At 55.3% G+C, this 22,998-nt stretch overlaps 1 protein-coding gene across 1 annotated transcript in view; it reads left to right on the forward strand.

Annotated features, from left to right (window-relative positions):
* Positions 1 to 22,998, forward strand: part of IL6R (interleukin 6 receptor) — a 47,711-nt gene that overhangs the window by 6,126 nt on the left and 18,587 nt on the right. The window contains exons 2-6 of the mRNA XM_056123685.1: positions 12,752 to 13,000; positions 14,017 to 14,140; positions 14,808 to 14,992; positions 15,223 to 15,389; positions 15,544 to 15,685. Of these exons, the coding sequence (XP_055979660.1) occupies positions 12,752 to 13,000; positions 14,017 to 14,140; positions 14,808 to 14,992; positions 15,223 to 15,389; positions 15,544 to 15,685 (867 nt within the window). The remainder of the gene's footprint in view (positions 1 to 12,751; positions 13,001 to 14,016; positions 14,141 to 14,807; positions 14,993 to 15,222; positions 15,390 to 15,543; positions 15,686 to 22,998) is intronic.

Here is a 22,998-nt window from a genome sequence, read left to right on the forward strand (position 1 = left end):
TGGATTCAGAATGGCGAATCTCCCTCCCTCCGAACTAGGCAGGTCTGGGGCCAGAGGGATAGTATAGTGTGTAGGACACTTGCCTTGCATATGTCTGACCCAGGTTCATTCCCTGGATCCCCAGAGGGTCCCCTGAGCCCCATCAGGTGTGATCCTTGAGCAGGAGTAAGCCCTGAGCACTGCTGGGTGTGAGCTCCAAACAAAACCAAATAAAAAAGGACAAGACAGGCCCAGTGCAGATGAAGAAGGGGGGCTTGGTGCCTGCAGGGATAGGTGTGTCTCTGCCTTCTTCACGGAGACCTGGAGTGGGCTGAGTAGTGTGTGTGCACACACATACACACACACACACACACACGTGTGTGCAGGAGTGTGTGTGTGCGCACCTGTGGGGCCGGGGGACAGTGTCCCAGCTCAGACAGCTGCAGGTGTACAGGAGCGTTTCTGGGGTCGTCACGGAAGATGTGTGACCCTGTCACCCTGCCTGGGAAGCCATGCAGTCCCCACCAGCCGAGTACGGCTTGGGCCACAGCCTGCCCAGCCTCCCCCCTACATCCCTGCAGCCCCTCCCCCCATAGCCCAGTGTGACTTTCTGCACCGTTAGCTTTTTTTTTTCTGCTCCTTAAGAGGGTGGGGGAGCCGAATAGCGCTCTAGCGTCTTGGTTTGGCGGTGAGGGCAGACCCCAGGGTTGGGTAACACGGAGCCCAGGGGCCCATGTGGCTACGTCCGTCTGGCGGGTGGCTTGGGCCTTGTGCCCTCTGCAGAAAGGCTCATCTTGTAGCATGCAGGGTGCTGGGCTCAATCCTTGGCATCACATGGTCCTGGCACCGAGCCTGGAGCAGTCCCCAGGGTCCTCCAGGGGTGCCCACTCCCCTGCCAAGAGAAGGGGCATTTTGGCCCGTGCTGTCCTTCAGGGCCTCACAGGCCTCAATACGAGAGTGATCCTCAGCTCAGCTGCCTGGGGCTTATTCTCACCAGGGACCCCACCCCGTGTCCCCATTCTGTCCCCCTGGGCGTGGGGCCGGTCACGGTGGTTGGTTTCTAGTCTGCGGGTGGCTCTGCAGGGGAATTGCTGTTTGCCTCCTTCTTCGATATCTTTTCCTCTAATTTGTTTATAATCTCTTCGAGGTGACCCAGGCCAGAGCTCTGGGCCCCAGGCCAGCTGTTGCTCTGTGATGCTGCCAGGAGAGGATTAAATGTTTTTCTCGGGAGGCACTGGTCACACTCACACACAGACGTACACACACACACACACACACACACACACACACACACACACACACACTGCTGAGTCAGCAGTAGCCCCAGGACCTCCTCTGCTGTCCTACAGTCGGTCCGTGTAACAGAAGCGAGGCCAGACAGTGCCAAGGCAAATATAACTGCTGCCAAATACAAGACAAATACAAGCAGGTACAGAAGGTCCAGACACATTAGAGGGATGGGTGGGGGTGCCATGGGGTGCAGCCCGCACTGAGAAGGGGTGCGGGCAGGGGAGGCTGGCAGGGGAAGTGAGGGCCAGCACGTGCCGCTGCTCCTTCTGGGAAGGGACAGGGGTCCTGACCCCCAGTGCTGTGGTCACCCGCTACCCCCATACCTCAAGGCTTGGGAACGGGTGGGAGGCTGGGGAGGGTCCCAGGGAGTGCTCCAGGGTGCCCAGCGGGGGTGAGGGAGCTCAGTGCCCACATTTCTCTGAAGATCCTCAGGGAATTTGGTGCCAACTGTGGCACCGGGGCAGCCCAGGCACGGCCAGGGAATTTAGTCCAACCTAGAGGTGGCCGCAGAGGGAGGGCAGCGTTTGTCTACGCTCCTCTCCTGGACTTCTCGGTAGCCACCGCCTCTGGGCCAGAAGTATTTATCATAGACGGCCCCGAACTTCCTCTGCGCAGCCTCCTGCAATCCGAGAGGCCGGGCTGGCAGTCCCTGCCACCGTGGCAGACGTCCCCGGAGGGACAGCGGGATTAGTGGGCGCGTGATAACCCCCCTGGTTCTGGGCACTTGGCTCCCGCTGACATAAACAGGCCAGGCGCCCAGCTTAGTTCTAGCTGGCCAGTGTGGCAGCTGGCTGAGGAGTTGGGAAATGGACTCCTGCTCTGTGTCTCTGATCACTGACGTTTGCACGCTGACTCTAGGAGCAGAAAAACAACAACACTGTTTGGTGTCGGGCACCAACGCTGCGGCCAGGGGTGGGGAAGCCCCCTCGGTCCCGAGCTGGTCGCAGTGTCCCACCCAGAAGGATTGGGTGGGGTGGGTGCCCGCGTGCCAAGAAGTGGGGTGATGTGGGCGTACGCGAGGTGTGGGATTGATTGCCGGGGGTTCCTAAACTTACTTGCGCTCGAAGACTGGGGGAATGAGGGAATTCCCCGCATCGCCCAGCAACCACTCTGGACTGCTCTGGGGTTGGAAGTTTGTCTGCACAGGGTCCCCGCCCATCAGTGCTCTCCAAAGGTCATCGGCTAATAAAATAATGAACCCTTCGATTAATTCCATTTTTTCTTTGTCTCTGGGGGGCCACACCCAGCAGCGTTCAGGGGCTGTGCCTGCCTTTGTTGCTTGGGGACCATGTGGCATTGGGCCAGACCTCGTGTCTCCTGCCTGCGAATCCTGTGCTCAGTTTTGAGCTCAGCCCTGCTTCTCTAGTGCTATGTCTCAAGCTGGTTCCTGTCAGAGATGAGCAGATCTGGACAAGCTTCCTGCCCTCTGGGAACTAGTGCTCGTGTGATAAGAGGCTAGAGTTTGGGGGCTGCTCGCGCCAGAGATAACTCCAGGGACCGAGAACACGCTTTGCCTGCAGGAGAGCGTGTCTGCAAAGCTTCCAGGGTGCGCCCAGAAGCTCCATCCATAGCCCCCCAGGAGCCCCCCCGAGCATAGAGCTTGCAGGAGAGAAACCCACAGACCCTGCAGCGGGTGGACCAGAAGCAAAATGAAAAATAGAGGCTTGAGTTTGGAGCTGGGTGCGCCAGGAACCTTGAGATAATAGTCTGAACCCACAGTCCCTGGAGAGAGCAGGTGGGGCTCAGCCAGGAGATGCCACATCCCCCGGGCTGTCTGCACGTCACTGGCAAGACCTGGATCAGAACTCTGCACTGTGGATCACATAGACCTGGGGCCTCCGTGTCCAGCCGTGTCTCATGCTTTGGGATGTACTTTGTGATGGTTTGAATTTTGAGCGACACCCAGCAGTGCTCTGGCCCTTACTCCCAGGCAGTGCTCAGGGGACCTTATGGGGTTCCAGGGATGGAACCCAGGTCGGAGGCATGCAAGGCAAGTGCCCTACCCGCTGGACTGTCTCTCCAGCTCGCGGGATGTTCTTTTCAACTAGAAAACAAATTAAGACCAGAGCATACGATGGTGTCAGCAATGCCTCCTCACCCCAAGTTACCAGTCCCTGACCAGAGGCCCCCTGAATCCTGAGCACTTAAGCAGCAAGGAAGAGGGGGTGAGGTTTGTTTCTGACAGGGCTACCTGGTAATGTTGGTCACAAGTGAGATGCTTTGGTTCCCCTCAGTGCCCCATCCCATTGCTCAGGAGCTAAGAGGCGGGGTCCAGACCCCAGGGGTCATGGCTGTGACCTTCTCTTTGCCCTGATACCCCTCCCCCCCCCCCCCCCCCGTCCTCGGCCTGGGGGTGGGGGTGGACACTGGGCAAATGGTTTCTCCTGGAGATGATGGGAAGGAGAGAAAGAAGAAGCAATGACTGTCAGTCCCGTTGTGAGGCTGTGAGTGCACCAAGTGCTCCTTGATTCCCCCCTTGTGTTTGGGATCACTTTTTCTTTTTTTTCTTTTTTCTTTTTTTGCTTTTTGGGTCACACCGGCATTGCACAGGGGTTACTCCTGGTTCTGCACTCAGGAATTACCCCTGGCGGTGCTCAGGGGCCCATATGGGATGCTGGGAATCGAACCCGGGCCGGCTGCATGCAAGGCAAAAGCCCTACCCGCTGTGCTATCGCTCCAGCCCCTGGGGTCACTTTCTTTTCCCCTTGTTTTCGGGGCCACACATGGGGGTGCTCTGAGCTTACTCCAGACCATGCTCAGGAATTCCTCCTGAGGTTGTCCAGGGCACCATGCGTGTGTTGGGTATCGAGCTTGGGTTGGCCACATGCAAGGCAAGTGCCTCTATGCTCTCTCCCCACCTGCCCGCTCTGTGCCTGGAGTTTGGGGACGGGCCCATCTTTGAGGTCTTAGTCTGACCCCAGATTGGAGAATGCAGGTGGGGTTCAGTCAAGGGCTGTCTGCATGTCACGAGGAGCTGGAGGTTCGGCCCCGGGGCCTGGCCCTCAACTCTTCCTTCTCTTGCCCTTGTGTGTGTTGACCTCACTGTTGTTTGTTTGTTTGTTTAGATTATCAATATAGAGACCTAGGATTTTTTTTAGTTTTTTAAATTAATTTTTTTAGAGCATTACAAAGGAGTTCTTGATTGGATTTCAGTCATGCAGTATTCCAACACCCATCCCTCCCCCAGTGTCCATTTCCCAGCATCAGTCAGTGTCCCCAGGTTCCCTCCCATCACCCTCCATCCCCCCCACGCCCTACCTGCCTCTATGGCAGGCCCTTCTCTCTCTCTCTCTTTCTCTCTCTCCCCACTCCGTTTTGGGCATTGTGTTCTGTAATATTGATACTGAAAGGTTATCAAGAATATCCCTTACCTACTTTTAACCCTCAGTTCTTATCCAGCGTGATCATTCCCAGCAATTATTTTAATGCTGGTCTCTTCTCTATCTTATGTACCATCAGCCCTACACACACTTGTGGTTTATTTCAGTCATTGACCAGTCCTCCTAACCCCTGTTTGCCCTGTCCATGGATATATACAGTTTTCTAATATATATATGTATATATATATACTTTTATATCCCACAAATGAATGCAGTCATTCTATATCTGTGCCTCTCCTCCTGACTCATTTCACTCAGCATGATTCTCTCCACGTCCATCCATTCATAGACAAATTTCATGACTTCAGTTTTCCTGACAGCTGCATAATATTCCGTTCTCACTCTATTTTGTTTCTGTTTTTTTTTTTTTTTTGGCCACACCTGCTGGTGCTTCCTGCTATTCCCAGCTTAGTGCTCCATGGTCAAACCTGGCACTCCCACAAGCAGGCCCTGTGCTCCCGTCCTTTGGGCCTCCTCCCTATCCTTTCCTCCCTCCCTGTGAACCCCTGCCCAGGGCCCACTCACTTTCAGGACCCAGCCCCCACTGCGTAGACTCACCCCTCTGCTTTCCTCCTGGCTCCGTGAGGGTGTGGGGCGCCCCACACTGCGAGTTTGGAGGGGTCAGCAAGGTCACCTATGGATGGTTAGAGAGGTAGGCAGAGGGGCCAGGGAGAATTCTAGGGGTGTCCCCTTCTTCATCTTCAGAGATACCCGCTAACTCCCCTGTGGCCATGTGGCATCCTGGCTTTGCTTAGAGGGTGGGGGTCTGAGCATGTGACCCCAGAAATTAATTTTCTCCTTTCAACTAAGTGTGATCAACCTACAGGGGATATTTTAATTTACTTAGGTTTTTTTTTTTTGGTGGGGACATACCTGGCTGCACTCAGGGATCACTCCTGGTGGGGCTCCGGGACCCATATGGGGATTGAACCTGGGTTGGCCATGTGCAAGGCAAGTGCATTACTCACTGTGCTATCTCTCTCTGGCCCCATAGTAACTTTTTTTTCTTTTTGGGTCACACCTGGCGATGCACAGGGGTTACTCCTGGCTCATGCACTCAGGAATTACTCCTGGCGGTGCTCAGGGGACCATATGGGATGCTGAGAATCGAACCTGGGTCAGGTGTGTGCAAGGCAAATGCCCTACCCGCTGTGCTGTTGCTCCAGCCCTTGCCCAATAGTAATTTTATCTGGGCTTCCCAGGATTGAATCCAGGGTCTCAAACATGCAAAACTCATATTCTACCGCTCAGCCAGAGCCCCAGCTCCTGCCTCTGATACTTTCATTTTGGGGGTCTCACAGGCAGTGCTCGGGGTTCCCAGGGATCACTCCTGCTGATGCTGAACCAACTGCACAGGTGGTTTAATGCCCGGACCCTTGTGGTGCCAGGGCTGGGGCTCTGGAGGGGGGTGTATGCCAACCCCTGTCCTGTCTCCCAGCCCTGACCCTGGCACTTTTCAAAGCATACTTGGTGCCACCTTGTGCCAGTACCGTAGGAATCAGTGACGGGCAGACGTTTCTGGCTGGCCATGTGAGCAGAGACATTCCTGCGTTCTTGAGGTGTGAGCAGGCCTGGGCTTGCACCCTGGCCGCTGTGGAATCCTGCTGAGCTCAGTACCTGCCGCTCCCTGCTGCCTGCGAGGCTCCAGGGGGCCACAGAGGCTCCATGTCTCTGAGGGAGGGGATGCGGCTGGGAGCACCCTCCTCACGCCTTCACCACTGGATCTGCCCCTGGCTTTCTCTACATGGGTCGGTCCTGGGGAGAGAAAGAAGGGCAGGGGGAAGGGACAGGGAGCAGGGGCCCAGACCAGCCCAGGGACAAACTGTGGCCTGGAATGTTCTCTCAGAAACCACTTGTCCTGGGACACCCCCAACTCCATATTCCTCCCGTTCTCTGGTGCCCACCCACTGTACCCTACTCACTCCCCCAGAACTCAGATCAGACCCCAGGCACCAACTTCCATCTTTAGGTACTTATCTGCTTTCACTCTGCATGAGGATAGAGATACAAGTTGCTTACAGACTATGAAAACACAGAAAGACAGGAGGAAGGGGGCTTGGGGAGAGAGTACAGCAGCTGGGGCTTTAACCTTGCACACGGTTGGCCAGGGTTCGATCCCTAGCGCCCCATATGGTCCCCTGAACACCTCCAGGAGTGACCCCTGAGAGCAGAGCCAGGAGTAACCCCTGAGCACTGCTCAACGTGGCCCAAAAAGGGAAATAAAAAGGAGGATCAAGCTATTTTCTGCTCCCACTTGAGGCGGAAAGAGGGGCCGAGCGGGTCTTTTGTGGGCATCACTTCCTCCTCACGGATGCTGCAGACTCATTCCCAGCCACCACACCCGGGGGCCCCAGGACACAGGACCAGAGGCAGAGGGCTGAGCAAGTGGGCAGGCTGAGGGACAGCAGAACTAGCCATTCTGACTTCAGCAAGTTTCCTTCCTTCCTTCCTTCCTTCCTTCCTTCCTTCCTTCCTTCCTTCCTTTCCTTCTTCCTCCCTCCCTCCTTCCCTTCTTCCCTCCTTCCTTCCTTCCTTTCTTTTTTTGGTTTTTGGATCACACCTAGTGATGCTCAGGGCTACTCCTAGCTCTGCACTCAAGTATTACTCCTGGCAGTGCTTGGGGGACTATATGGGAAGCCAGGGATAGAACCCGGGGGTCAGCCGTGTGCAAGGCAAATGCTCCCCCCCTCACTGTACTATCGTTCCAGCCTGTTTCTTTTCTTTCCTGGGAAACCCATAGCTGGGGGTACTGGGGGCCCTAAAGGCCCTGGGGGTCCACATGCCAGGCAGCACTTGGTCCCTTGAGCCGGCTCCCTGGTCCAGCAGCAGATGGACCTTTTTTTGACGGATTTCTCCGAGAATTGATTAAGATCGTTCTGTCGACGGTGCTTTTTAAAAAGCAGGTTTAGCATGGTACTGTTCACAGGTTGGAAGAGAAACGTGTTTCGCAGAAGGGCTGGGACAGGCAACCTTTGCCAATTGGTGGTTTATAAATTAGTCATTCCCTATCTATCCAAAAAAAAAAAAAAGTGACTCAGCTTTCAAGATTCAGAGAGCCATTGCTCAAGTTCCCTGGCAGAGGAAGTGGCCATTGTGTGGCCCCTGAAGCCTGCTTTTGTGGAAGGGGGGGTGGGCGGAAAACAGTCCTTTGATTTGCTCTTTCTCTGAAGTGCCCAAATCCTTTGGCCTTTGTGAGCGAGGGCGGGAACAGAATGGCTCGTGCTTTTGTTCAGGTCCCCAAACAAGGCAGGAGCGGCTGTTGGAGGCTGACGTGTGAGTGGGGAAATAGATTTTCTGGAAGTGTCTGGGGCAGAAGCACTGGAGAGTCCCCTCTGCGTCTCTCCTCCGCCAGCCCTGGGCTCTCCAGGGACAAGGGGCGCTGCTCAGACTCTGTCACCTGGGGGAGCCCTCAGTGCGGAGGTCGTGCCTGGCGCCTGCAGGGCCCTCCGAGGCATTCAGCACCAGCCACCGAGTTCTCACTGGCTCTCATAAGGGCTGCCCAGTCTGCGTGGTGGCCAGAGCCTGGTCACAGCACAGCCCTTTGAGCAGCCTCCTGGGACCAAATCACCATTTTTTCCAGTTTCCGTGCAGGTCAGCTTAGGTGAATATTTGGTATGACTCGGTAGGGTTTTTATTTGGGGGGGTGGGTGAGGGCGAGAAGGTTGGGAGAGGCAGGTATCTGAGAATACTGCCTTTTTTTTTTCCTCCACGTGAATTATGGCTGAATTACTTCTTTATGCTATTTGGCTTATAAAAGATGGTCTGTGGTGTGTGTGTGTGTGTGTGTGTGTGTGTGTGTGTGTGTGTGTGTGTGTGTGTATATTTTGCTTGCTTTTGGGGTTCTCTAAGGCATGTGGTTTTCCATGGAGACACATCCCCAGGCCCAAAGTTCTGTGAGGAATGCCTTCATTTTAGATTGTGGGGAAAACCAATAGAGTGATTAGATGTGTCAGTGGGGCTTCTGTTCATCTCTTTTTATTTGGGGGCAGATGCCAAGAGGCAGAATCACTGGGAATCGCATAGGGGAGATCTGTTCTGTTCTGAGAATCTCCATAGAGACTTCTAGAAAGGTTGAACTAGGTGACATTCCCACCCTGCTGATGGGTTATTTCCAATCTGTTAGTCTGGTTGGATTTGGGGCTACTCCTGGCTCTGTGCTCAGGAATCACCCCTGGTGGGGGTCCCGGGATTCTATGTGGTGCTCGGGATCCAGACAGGGTGGGCTGGGTGTACAGCAAGTGCCTTCCCACTGCTGTCTCTCTGCCCCTCCCGTCTTCTGCTGTGTGTCATTCTCACGAGCATGACATGATGTCTCCTGATTTGGATTTGATAATAACTGACAGTGAAAATTTTTTTTCTTTTTTTTCTTTTTGGGTCATACCCGGTGATGCTCAGGGGTTACTCCTGGCTCTGCACTCAGGAGTTACTCCTGGCGGTGCTCAGGGGACCAGATGGGATGCTGGGAATCGAACCCGGGTTGGCCACATGCAAGGCAAACGCCCTACCTGCTGTGCTATCGCTCCGGCCCCAACGGTGAACAATTTTTTAGGTACATCATTGAAAGATACATATGTTCTCTTCATGAAAGTCTCCTCCTCCTGTTTTTTCATGGGGTTATTGGTTTCTCTGTTATTTGACTTTCTGAGCACATCAGCCATCCTGGATATTAGTCCTGGATCCCTCCCGGGTACAGTGTGCAAATATCTTCTCTCCTCCGGCAGAGCAGCTCTTAAGGTAACTCGGGTTTCTTTGGTCCCCTTTCTAACCTGACGCAGCTCTATTTGTTTATTTTTTTTTCTGTTCTCTCCCTGGCCTGGGTCTTCTAGATGCCACTTCACTCAGGCACAGATAAGAGCCTATGCGTGACTCAGAGGTGGGACCGTCTGTGGGTGCTCCTGGGATGAGTGGTCATCTGGAGGGGATGCACCAGGCCCAGCAGCTGTGCTCAGGGAAACTGGACTAGAGAAGGTGATAGCCACACTCTACTCCAGTAAAGCATGCAAACAGCCTGGCAGCCCTCCTCAGGCCACTGGCACAGCTGGTCACGGCTGAGCAATGGGAAGGTGTCCTAGAGTGACTCATGATTCATGGGCCGGCTTTATCCGAGTGTGAGCGTCACTGAGGGCGATCACCTGAATCTGGGTGGAACCGCCCCAGACGCACCTCCGCAGGACACTGCAGCCGGTTGGCCTCTCCACTGGAGCCCGCCCACAGTCTCAACAGCAGAACCAGGCCAGCACATTGGGGCCACACAGTGGACAATTACTCAGCAGTGAAAATGGACAGGCACCATGCTTGCTAGCCGCGGGTCACTGAATCTCAGCAGCTGGCCATGGTAAACACACAGCACAGAGACAGTCTCCTCACCCCACTCAGGAACCTGTAAAAGGGATCAGAGCAATATATTATACAGCAGGCACGGTGCTTGCCTTGCATGTGGCCAACCTGGGGTTGATCCCCCAAAACACCCCGTGATCCCCGCCAGGAATGATCCCTGAGCACAGAGCTAGAAATAAGCCCTGAGCACCACCAGGTGTGGCCCCCAAACCGAAAATGAAGTTAAGCAAAGTGTAGTCATGTTGTGTGTTGCGAGTCTGTTCTTTATCTCTGTCTGTGCCAGGGTTCACCTCAGCCAGGTGAGACACAAGCTCCCGCTGAGCTCACTCCTCAACCCCAGGAACTCATTCTTTTCTTTTTGGTTTTCGGGCCACACTCGGCTTTGCACAGGGATTACTCCCGGCTCTGTGCTCAGGGATCACTCCAGGTGATGCTCAGGGGGTCATATGGGATGCTGGGGATTCCGCTAAACTATCTCCCTGCTCCTGCAGCCCTGTGAATTCATTCTTATTTATTTGTATTTTATTTTGGAGAGGTGGGTTTTGTGTCACTTCCAGTGGTGCTGAGGATACCATGTGATGCTGGGGGGTCAAATCCAGACCTCCTGCCTGCCAAGAATATGTTCGGCCTGCAGACTGCTCCTCTGCCCCCCTGCGAGCCTGCTTTTAAAAAGTGGGGGTTGGGGGGCTGGAGAGATAGCACAGTGGGTAGGGCATTTGCCTTGCATGCGGCCGACGCGGATTCGATTCCCAGCATCCCATATGGTCCCCTGAGCACCGCCAAGAGTAATTCCTGAGTGCATGAGCCAGGAGTAACCCTGAGCATCGCCGGGTATGACCCAGAAGGGGAAAAAAAAAAAAGGAATGAGGTGGTGAAGTCAGAAAGATGGTACAGCAGGAAAAGCACATGCCTGGCCTGTGGCCAACCCTAGTATCACATACGGTCCCCATGAGTGCTCCCTGAATTTAAATCCAGGAGTCAGCCCAGAGCACTGTGGGATGTGGCCCCCAAACCAAAACTTAGAAGCAAATCAAAGCGAGGGAGCGATGCCTTCCCTGGATCAGGTGCTGTGTAGGGAAGCCGGGGTACAAAGGGGACCTCATGTGATGTCTGTGTTGGGGTTCTCAGTGATTGGTCTGTCTCACGCCGCCCTATATATCCTGATGCTCATCAGCTTGTGCTGATGTTATGTGGTGCATTTTGACACGATACCTGAGATGACTGGGGAATTCGTACTAGATGTCTGTTGCTCCCAGGACGGAGGGGGACTTTGCTCAGTGTCTGGATTCTGCTGACCCTCAGGCTGCCTCCTGTCTGTCCAGTTCTGTGCAGAGCTGCCCCCCTCGCCGCCCCCCCACCCCCCCCTGTGTGGCACAGGCCTCCCCATGCTCACTGTCTCCTTGTGGTGCTTGGCCTGGGTGCCTGCTGGGATACTGTGGCGTGAGGGAGCGAGGGGACGTGGGCAAGTGCGGCTACGGCAGGCTCAGAGACCTGCCAGAATCTCAGGGCCGTGCGCTGACCGTTAACCAGATTTCTCACCCGAAATCCAAGGCTCTTGTAGGGGAAAGAATGAGCCTTGGATGCCAGTTGCTCCTCTGCCAGCCAAGATGGAGGGTGCCAGGCTGGAGGGGAAGCAAGAGGGAGTGACAATTGGGGACCCAGAGCAAGGCTGGTGCTGGTCCTTTTACGCTCACAGCCCTGCTTTCTGGGCTGTTCCGGGGTCGGTGTTGGACATTGAGTCTGGCTCATCTGCATGTGAGGCAAGCCCCCTTCTCACTGTACAGCGTCTCTGGTCCCTCTGGTGCCCAGGGGGCTACTCCTGGCTCTGTGCTCAGGACTGAGTCCTGGCGGTGCTGGAGGCCTATATGTGCTGTGGGGTCCATGAACTGCATCCTGACTGTAGGTGACCGCCTGCGTGGCAAGAGCCTGAGTCCCGAGCTGGACTCGCGTCTTCCCTCAGACTCCCGTTCCACCGTGGCCTCTACCCAGCCGTGCCTGTGCCCGTGGCATCCTCCCACGTAGATTTGGTGTCACGGCAAGGGGCAGGCCCTGAAGGGTGCTTCGAGGAGGGTGACGGGGCTTTGGTTGGAGAGGGCCGGCCTGAGGGAGGAGGTCCTGGGAGCCACAGCCGGCTCACCCAGATGCAGATTTCACCACTTATTGCCCCCACGTAATTATTGTCACGCCCTGTTTTTACAGAGATAAAGCACACACATTTTTTTTTAACCTTCACTTGCTTCACATGTATGAGGCCCAGGTTGGGTCCCTGGCACCACCAGGAGTGACCGACACCCCCCACCCCAACACCATGCTGGGCGTAGCCCCTGAGTACCACCGTGTGTTCCGCCCACTCCCCCACAAGTGAAAGAAGTTTTATGGAAATGTTGTACTTCATGTTTTTGCCCAAAAAATAAAAAAAAAAAAGGCATTGAATCTACCTTAAGGGGCCACAGCAATAGTAGGGCTGGTGGGCATTTGCCTTGCATGCAGCTTACCTGGGTTCGATTCTCGGCATCCCATACGGTCCCCCGAGCACTGTCAGGAGTGATTTCTGAGCACAGAGGCAGGAATGAGCCCTGAACGCCGCCGGTGTGGCCCAGAAATAAACAAAGCCCCCAGGTCGGAAGGTTTCACATAGGGATGTGTTCCGTGGAGGAAAGCTGGTGGCCGGAAGTGGGCCCCACTCCGGCCCCCCAGATCAGGACCCAGGGCTTCCCTCCGTCCTTCCTGGGTGTTTCCTGAGTGTTGTCTCCCCTGTCCCCCAGAGGTGCCGAGCAACGTGCTAACCAAGCTGCCAGGGGCCAGCATCAACCTGACCTGTCTGAGGAACGGCTCTCGAGACCGCAGGCCCGTCCTCTGGGAGCTCCACACTGAGGTTCCCCGGCACCTGAGCAAAGCTGCCCTCCAGAGGCCCACGTTGGTTCTCCACTCCCTGCGACCTGGCGACTCGGGGAACTACTCCTGCTTCAGGGCCAACCATCCGGCGGGCATCGTGCGGCTGCTGGTGGAGGAGGGTGAGGGGTCTGGGGGTGAGGGGGGTGGAGGGAATGCAGGGGTGAGGGACCGGGGTGAGGGAGGGCAGTGAGGGCCCTGGGGTGAGAGGGCCTGGGGGTGAGGGGTGGGGGTGTGTGTGGAGGGAATGCAGGGGATGAGGGGCCCAGGGGTGAGAGGGCCCGGGACTGAGGGGTCCATGGGGTAGGGAGTTCTGGGGCTGGTGGTGCCCCCCACAAGCCCCCTTGGCCCTGCCCTTATATTCCTGCTCGTGCCTTGGGCTGGAGCGATAGCACAGTGGGTGGGGCGTTTGCCTTGCAAGTGGCCAATCCGGGCCTACTCCAGTTCGATTCTTCTACCCCTCTCGGAGACCCTGGCAAGCTGCCTAGAGGATCTCGCCCACACGGCAAAGCCTGGCAAGCGCCCCGTGGCGTATTCGATATGCCAAACACAGTAACAACAAGTCTCACAATGGAGACGTTACTGGTGCCCACTTGAGCAAATTGGTGAACAATGGGAGGACAGTGCTACCGTGCTTCCGTGCCTTTTTCTGCCATGTGGGGGAGATGCATCTGTCGAGCAGCCTGGTGGGTCCTCGGGGGTGTCTGTGGTGGCTCCTGAAGTGGTCCACTGCTGAGCACGCAGCCCGAGGGTGTCCTCCTTCTCCTCCCTTGATGCTGGGCAGAGGCCAGTGGGGGCAGCCCCTGAGATGTGGAGCCAAAACCGGCCCAGCATAGGCTGAGCTCACAGAACAGTGATTTTTCTAGAATAAACAGCTTCTTTTTATTGTTGGGTCTGGTGCCACTCCTTACTCTTCGCTCTGTACCCAGGGGTCCCTCCTGGTGCGGCTCGGGGCACTATGGGGTGTCGGGGACCGAGCCCTGGTTGTCTGTCCTCTGACCCTTTGAACAAGCCAGCGTCCCTGGGGACCCCCTCCCAGGCTGCCCCCGCTGCCCCTCTGTGCTTCCCCATCTGGGCCCAGGGTGGCTCTGGGCCGTGCTCCCCTGAGCTCCTCCTCATACCCACCTGCTCTCCCCAGCACCCCCCGAGGAGCCCCAGATCTCCTGCTTCCGGAGGAACCCATTCAACAAAGTCACCTGTGAGTGGAAGCCGCGGGCCAGCCCCTCTCCCGGCACCAAGGCCAGGCTGCTGGTGAAGAACCTGTGAGTACCCTCTGGCACCTGGGTTGGTTTGCTTTCTGGGCCACCCCTGGCAGCAGTGCTCAGGGCTGACGACTCCTGGTTCTGTGCTCAGGGATCACTCCTGGCAGTGCTTGGGGGACCAAACCCGGGTCAGCCGCGTGCAAGGCAGTCTTCCCTCCCAGCTGTCTGATCTTTCCGGCCCTTGTGCTAGGTCTTTTGCCCTCCTTGAGGTCCCTGAATTTAAAAAAAAAAGAAACCTTTTTTTTTTTTTACCCCCAGTCCGTCCATCTACCTCCCTACTTCAGAAGGGAATAATAAGCATCATGCACAATAAGACTAGATCCTTCCTTAGAAAACTAGCAAAAACTGCCTCTGAATCAAAGGTCATCTTTGAGTTAGTCCACAAAGTGAGATGGCCTTCCAGAGAATGTGATGCCTGACAGAAGAGTAAGATGGGGCTGCTTTTCTCAAAGCGTCATTCTTACATTACAGATTCACTGCTACCAGGAGCTTGTTAGAACTGCAGGTTCGAGATCCCTGGAGTCTAAACCCTGTGCACCAGGCGCTCTTATGTCCCCATTTGTCAGGGAGGGAAAAGAGGCTCCGAGCTGCTGCCTCTGAGTGGGGACTCAGCCCTGGGTGTCCCCAGAGGGCTGTGCAGTCCCTGATGCCTGTGCTCTGTGTCCAGCCCTCAGAAAGGAGGCTTCAGTCTCTCCCAGCAGCCTTGCCTATACAGCCCAGCCCCGCGGACCTTCTCCTGCCAGCTGCCAGTGCCCGAGGCCGACAACTCCAGGTACACTGTGTCCCTGTGCCTCGCCAACACTGCCGGGAGCAGAAGTAGCAGACCCCTGTCGTTCGAGGGGTACGAAGTCTGTAAGTGCCCTCCTGCCCTGCCTGTGCCCAGTGGTCTTGGCCCCCACCCCTACCCCGACCCTGCCCTTCGTGGCGGGGCTGTCAGGGGTGTACACAGCTGCAGCCCACAGGGCGCTCCCGGCCGGTGTCTGAGTGGGAAGTCGTCATCTGGGAGCCGTGCAGGGGGCTGGGGTTCCTCCTGGGGCTCTCTCCCTGCCCTGCGGTGGACGGTCTGTCCCCTCTCCCCACAGTGCAGCCAGACCCTCCGGCCAACATCACGGTCACCGCGGTGGACGGTAATCCCCGCTGGCTCCGGGTCAGCTGGCGAGACCCCCCGTCCTGGAACACAAACTACTACCGGCTGCAGTTCGAGCTCCGCTACCGGGCAGAGCGGTCCAAAGTCTTCACCACCTGGAAGGTGAACGGACGGGGAGCGAGGCCCTGGGGGTGGATGGGGGCTCGGAGCCTCAGGAGGCTTCTTCCGGATGCGGACACTCGCGGAGCCCTGGGAGAGGGGGCAGCGGCCGGCCAGGTGTCCCGCAGACACCTCACGCCTCCTCACTCACACCCAGGTCCACGAAGCCAGGCACAGCTGCATCATCCGCGACGCCTGGAGCCGCCTGAGCCACGTGGTGCAGATGCGCGCCCAGGAGGAGTTCGGGATGGGCCAGTGGAGCCCCTGGAGCCCCGAGGTCAGGGGCACCCCCTGGACAGGTACGGGTGGCCGGAGGAGGGAGGTATCGGCGCTGTCTCTGCTCTCAGCTATTGCCCTGCCACCCGACGTCGCTGTGTCGGTCAGTTATAGTAGATGATCGCGTGTCCAGGTGAGGGCTCAGTGAGTCAGTCGGCTGGGCAGCTCTGGGGTCAGTTCTGCCCAAATGGTTCTGGCCTCAGGTCTGGGGCTGGTGTGGGCTGATGGCCTGGACAAGGCCTCGATTTCCCCTGGGCCAATTCAGACTCAGGAGGAGCTGCAGGGAATCCATGGGTGCATTCCCTTCATAATCATTGCTCCTGCTCTTTTTTTTGGGGGGGGGGCTTGTTTTGTTTTGTTTTGGGGCCAATTCAGCAGTGTTCAGGGGCCACTCCTGATCTCACTCCTGGTATGTGGGGGATAGTATGGAATGCCGGGAATCGAACCTGGTTCGACTGCATGGAAAGCAAGCATCTTTCCAGCTGTTCTATCTCTCTGGCCCAACTTTTAAAATATCTTAGGGGCTGGGGAAATATCTCAGAGGACTGGAGCTCATAATTTGCGTGCAGGGGGCCCAGGTTCATTCACCAAGACCGTATGGTCTCCTGAGCACTGCTGGGAGTCACTTCAAGCACTGCCAGGTATGACCCCAAAACTGAAACAAACAAACAAAAAACACTATAAAACAGAAACAGAGTTAAAAGGTGTTGGGTGTAACAGGTGGAGAGATGGGCTAGAGTGCTAGGGCAGCAGGTGAGGTGCTGGCCTTGCATGTGGCCGACCCGAGCTCAGTCCTTTGCCGCTGAGACCACCAGGAGTGATCCCTGAGTATAGAGCAGAAGTGACCTGAGCACTGTGGGGTGTGTCCAGTGACCCCTTCCAGGTTAAAGATAATGATGGTTGCCTTTGGAAGATTACCAGGATTAGTGTTTGAACATGAAAAATTCCAGAAAAATAGGAAGATAATTACCACTAATAGTCTTGCCCTTTAGAGAAAATGAGTGAGAACATGTTGGTATATTTCTTCCTTTTCTAGCTACATTTAAAAAAAATAGTTTTTTTTGGGCCACACCCACTGTACTTAAGGGTTACTCCTGGCTTTGTGCTCAAGGATCACATCTGGAAGGGTCAGGTGTCCATATGGGGTCCCTGGGATTGAACCTGGGTTGGCCGCGTGCAAGGCGAGTGCCCTCCCCACTGCCCTGTTCTAGGTACATTTGTGTGTCTCCTATTCAGTGACTTCATGATTAATGTAGTTTGTTTCCCTCATTCTGGGCCACATTTGGCATTACTCAGAAATCACTCCCGGTGGGGGCTTGGGGGACCATATGGGATGACTAGGGTCAAACTCAAGTTGGCTGTGTGCAAGGCAAGTACGTACCCACCGTACTATCTTTCCAGCTCCATGACGATTATTTTTTTATTATTTAAATTTTTTTTTCTTGGTTTTGGGGCCAGGCCCAGGGATTCTTGGGTTACTCCTGGCTTTGTGCTCAGGAACTACTCCTGGCGTTGCTTGGGATACCATATGGGATGCTGGAGGTTGAACCCAAGTTGACTGCATGCAAGGCCAGCGCTCTACCCACTGTGCCATCTCTCTAGCCCACCATCACGGTCCTCCCGTTGTTCATCGATTTGCTCAAGTGGGCCCAGTAACGTCTCCATCATGAGACTTGTTACTGTGTTTGGCATATCGAATACGTCACGGGGAGCTTGCCAGGCTCTGCCGTGCGGGCGAGATACTCTCGGTAGCTTGCTGGGCTCTCCGAGAGGGGCAGAGGAATCGAACTCGGGTCGGCCATGTTGGCCGCTTGTAAGGCAAACGCCTTACCGCTCCAGCCCCTAGCCCACCATAAGGATGATATTTAAGAATTGTGTCTTACGGTCCATGAGGCCTGCTATGACAGCACTGTCCCCTGCCTTGGCCCCTTCCCCACATGCTTTTCCAGAGGAAGCTGCTCCGTGTTCTGTCTCCAGCTTCTTCCCTCAGAGCAGAAGCCAGTGTGTCTGCTGGGGGTGGTGTTTCCCGAGAAAACAGCTGGGTCCATCCTAGGAAGGCTGAGGATCAGGAGCCCTGAAACCCGTGTAGGAGTTTCCTGGCTGCCGCCCAGCACGTGAGCCCCATCCAGAGAGTGGTGATGCCACCTCCTGCCTTGGGCTCCCTCAGACCGACAGCGTAGATGGGCTTCAGTGTCCACTCTCTTTAAGACTCCATTGGTTGAGGGCCACACCCGGCATTGCTCAAGGCTTACCCTGGCATCTGCACTCAAGGATCACTCCTGGTGGGGGCTTGGGGGTGGGACCCCAAGTGGTGCTGGGGATCAAACCTGGGTTGGTCACTTGCAAGGCAAGCACCTCACCCACCGTACTTTTTGGCCCCTGCTTTCCTTCCTGTACTTTACCCACTGTACTTCCTGGTTTTAGTCTGGGAGCTTAGTTCAACCAAATTAGATATCCTTCAGGACTTAGAGATAAATAAAAAGATGGGGCGGAGAGCACAGCACCAGAGAAGAGCCCTGAGCACTGCCAGATATGCTTCCCCTCCCCCCAAAGAGAAAATACTTATTATTTTTGAGTCATGTTGAGTGTCTGTGGGTCCAAAGCTAAGATTGAAATGATATTGATCGCCCAGCTTCATTCCTCCTGGAACACAGGCTTTGCGTATGAGGACCGCCGTTTGATCCCTGGCACGGTCCCCTGGGCACTGCTCGGAGTAGCCCCAGAGCATCTCTGGATGTGACCCCCTCCCCCCACCAGAACTTGCTCCAGGCTAGATGGTGTTGTCCGACACGTGGGGCTGTCTGTGATGGGTGTGCACTCACGGCGACTCGTGCTCATCTTCTGGAAGCTGAGTGTGGAAACAGCCCAGGGAGCTTCTGTGCGGAGGGAAAATCCCAGAGCCAGACGTCTCCTCTGACGTCTCCTTTGTACCTTTCCACTTCATGGAGATGGTGACAAATAATTGAAAATAATCTTAGTTTGGTTTGGTTTTGGACCACACCCACGTCATGCTGGGGGCCACACCTGGCTCCCTGCTCAGGGGCCACGCCTGCTCTGCGCTCCAGGGACCATATGTGGTACTGGTAGTTGAACCAGAGTTGCAGCCCAAACCATGTGCTAGGCAAGTGCCTTAACTTTTTTTTTTTTTTAGAGCATTACAACACCTTTCATGATTGAATTTCAGTCATACAGTGTTCCAACACCCATCCCTCCACCAGTGTACATTTCCCAGCACTAGTGTCCCCAGGTTCTCTCCCATCACCCCCCACCCGCCGCCCCCTGCCTGCCTCTATGGCAGGCGCTTTTCCTTCTCTCTCTCTCTCTCTCTCTCTCTCTCTCTCTCTCTCTCTCCTTTTGAACATTGTGGTTTGCAATAATGATACTGAAAGGTTATCGAGAATATCCCTTACCTACTTTTAGCCCTCAGTTCTTGTCCAGCATGATCATTTCCAGCTATTATTGTCATATTGGTCTCTTTATCTTATTATTATTATTATTATTATTATTTTGCTTTTTGGGTCACACCCAGCAATGTACAGGGGTTACTCCTGGCTCTGCTCTCAGGAATTACTCCTGGCGGTGCTCAGGGGACCATATGGGATGCTGGGAATCGAACCCGGGTCGGCCGCGTGCAAGGCAAACACCCCACCCACTGTGCTATCACTCCAGCCCCTGGTCTCTTTATCTTACCTACCCTCAGCCCCAACACGTACTGGTGGTTATTTCCAACCATTGAAAAGTCCCCCTAGCCCCTGTTTTTGTGGACCATGGATGTTAGTCTTCTACTATATATATTTTTATATCCCACAAATGAATGCAGTCATTCTAATCTGTCCATCTTTTTCTGACTCATTCACTCAGCATGATACTCTCCATGTCCATCCATTTATAGTACCTAAACTTTTGTACTCTCTCTGACTCAAGATATCCTGCTTTTTTTTTTTCTTGTGGGCTGAGGTTGGGGGTAAAGTGGGCCTCATCTGGCAGTGCTCAGGACTTACTCCTGGCTCTATAGGTGGGTTTGGTTGGGGGGGGGGTCATATGTGGTTCCGGGGATCTGAACTGGGGTCTGCCATGTGCAAGGCAAACTCCCGTACTGTTTCTTCCCCCAAATCCTGTTTTGTTCTTTCTTTATAAACATTTTGATTGTGGTGAATTACAGAAAACTTGTACTGGCTAGTTTTGATGTTCAGTGGCCTCCTAAGTTATATTCTGTACAGGCCACCCACCAGCACCAGAACTTTCTCATCCTATGAAACTGAAACTATCCAACACGACTCCTCACCCTCAGCACAGCTGTCTCCACTGCGTTTTTTTGTTGTTGTTGTTTGGGCCACATCTGGCGGGGCTCAGGGATTCTCCTGGCCCTGCTCAGGGATCTTATGTAGTTGCTGGATATTGAACTCTGTTTGGCCGCCTGCAAGGCAAATACCTTCCTCTGTGCTGTCTCCTGGCACCTGTGTGCCTCTTTACTGAGGCGGGGTGAAGGTGGGGTGAGAACCACACCTGGTGATGCTCAGGGTTCATCCTGGCTTTGCACTCAGGAATTACTCTTGGGGCTACTCAGAGGACCCATGGCAAGTACTCTTCCTGCCATACTTTTGGTCAACCCCTGGTGCATTCATGTTTGTGTGTGCGCGTGTGTGTGTATGCATGTGTGTATGTGTGCACGCGTGTGTGTGTGCACGTGTGTGCATGCGCATGTGCACCATACTATTACTCCAGTCCCTGTGTGCGCGCATGCGCGCGCATGTGTGTGTGTGTGTGTGTGCGTGCGCACCCATGTGTCTCTTTCTGAGAAATATCCATTCCAGCGGGCTGGAGTGATAGCACAGCGGGTAGAGCGTTTGCCTTGCACGTGGCCGACATGACCGACCTGAGTTCGATTCCTCCGCCCCTCTCAGAGAGCCCGGCAAGCTACTGAGAGTATCTTGCCTGCACAGAAAAGCCTGGCAAGCTACCCGTGATGTATTCGATATGCCAAACACAGTAACAAATCTCACAATGTTACTGGGCCCGCTTGAGCAAATTGATGAACAACGGGAGGACAGTAACAGTGACAGTGATCCATTCCAGTGGATTGAACTGTCCTGACAGCGTCTCTGCTAGTGCGACTCAGTTCCAGGAAGTTGGGAGGATCTGTCTATGCTTGGGCTCCTCTTCCCAAGCCATGTCCAGGGCGGCGGTGGCCAGGAGGGTGTGGGCCTTTCCCTGCTTGGCCCCTTTCCACCCACTGAGCCTTGTTCTTAGACCAATGTCCCTCCCGGAATCCCCGCGTCCCCAAGAGTCGGAGAGCACATGCGTCACCCTGTGAGGTGCCAGGTTCAGTCTCCAGCGCCCCCAACTGCTGATGTGCCCCACCCTCCAGTGGAGGGGGTGGGTGGAGCAGGGGCTGGAGCCAGCACTGGGCTCCCCCAGCCCTGGCCGTTGTGACTGGCTTGTCGCAGACAACAATAGCTTCTCTGGGGCAGTGGGAGGAACTGGAACTCCCCGTCTTGTACTTGTTTGGCTGGGGGTGGGGGGAGCCATCTGAACCTTAGTGGGGGCCAGAGATAGGGCCCTGGGGAAGGGCAGGTGCTGGCCCTGCAGGCCGTCTGCCCGAGTATTTGGTGTTGCAGCCACATGCAAGGCAGGGCCTTCACTCCTGCCTTGCCTCTCCAGGACAGAGTTATTTGGTTTGGGGGGCCACGCCCTGAGTCCTTGCTCAGGGATCCCTCCTGGCGGAGCTTGAGAGACCCTATGTAGGGGGACCTTGTTGACCCTATATGCATCAAACCCAGGTTGACTGTGTGCAAGCCAAGCACCCTACCTGCTGTACTATGGCTCTGGCCCTGGGCACAATTCTTACAATCAGTGCCTCTTAACATAGCCCGTCTCGGGGTGGGGGGGTATCCCGGTGTCCATGCACCACTCCCAGAGGCATTCCTGAGTCACCTCCCACTTCTGTCAGCCCAACCTGCTTTCCTCTGCTTCCCAGGGGAGCCTGGACATCCCTCTGGTGTCCTTCCCTCCACTGCTCTGAGCCTGGCCCTGCCCCTGCTTCCCTTCAGCCCACTCCCCGTCCTCCCACGTCTCACCCTCTGTGCCCAGCTCCCAGCATCCCCGACTTCGGCAGTACCAGGACCGGTCAAATTTTAGAAAGAGACATTTGGACCACTGGGGATGTCCCTCGGCAGGAAAGCATGCACTTTGCCTTCTTGAGGGGTTGATTGCTGCTTCTGTTAAAAAAAAAAAATGGGGAGTGGGGGACCAATAAAGTCACCAACTTTTTTTTTTTAAATGAAGCTCGAGGTTCCAGGTCCATACAGGGTTGGGAACAGTCAGTGGACAGGGCTCAGAGTTAGGGCTGCACATGTCCGAGGTCTGAGCTCCGGAGCGGTTTACCTGGCCCAGGTTGCCAACTGTCAGTCTGCTCAGAATGTGGGATGGAGTGGACGGAGGCACATGACTGAGGCCCTTTACCAGCACCATGGGCTCGGGAGAGACAGGACGTGCACGGGCTGCGGGTGTTTTCCTCCTGGGGCTTCAGCTGGTCTTTCTGCTACTGCAGCTGCTGCTGCTTGGCACGAGGGACAGGAATTTTGGCTCTGGGCTCACAGGAAGCTACAATAGGCAGCGAAAGGTCTGTGGCTGCCCCGTCGTCTCTCCTCTGCCGCCCAGGGTCTAGCTTGAGCTTCACCCTGTTCCCTGTCTCTCTCCATCCATACCTCCCCTCCCTCATCTGTCCTTTTCCTCTTTTTCTCCTCAGCCCACACCTGCTTCTCCTTTTCTCCACCCAGACCTTGAGCTCCACCCACATCGCATGCAGCTGTTAGAGGCACGTGTTTCACCTTCTCTGTCTGACCCCTGTCTGACCTGCAGGGCTCTGGTGGACAGGTGGGATTGGTGGAAGGCAAAAATGATGATTCCCTGGGGCCAGAGAGATGGCGCAGCTAGGAAGGCGCTTGCCTTGCATGCAGGGGGTCCAGGTTCTCTCTCGGGCACCACAGAGGGTCTCCCGAGCTCCACCAGGAGCAGGCCCTGAGCACCGCTGGGTGTGGCCCCAGAACAAACTCCCCCCAAAAAAGCCTTGATTCCCACGTGGGTTAGGGTGCTGGTTATATGCTATCCCCTCACCTCAGGACAGTACTTTCTCTTGTGATGAGAACTTTTCAGATCTACCCTCTTCCTGAAATGTCAAAGATATAGTAAGTGTTACTGGTCTCATGAGTAAGATACAGCTATTTTTGGTTTAGGGCCATAGCTAGTGTGGTTTGGGGACCATGTGGGCTCCCAACCCCATGAACACATGGTTGATAGTGTGTTATAACTATATAGTGGCATATCCTAGTGACAG

Source organism: Sorex fumeus, unplaced genomic scaffold (assembly GCF_029834395.1).
Source record: "Sorex fumeus unplaced genomic scaffold, SorFum_2.1 ptg000047l, whole genome shotgun sequence".
NCBI classification, from domain to species: Eukaryota; Metazoa; Chordata; class Mammalia; order Eulipotyphla; family Soricidae; genus Sorex; species Sorex fumeus.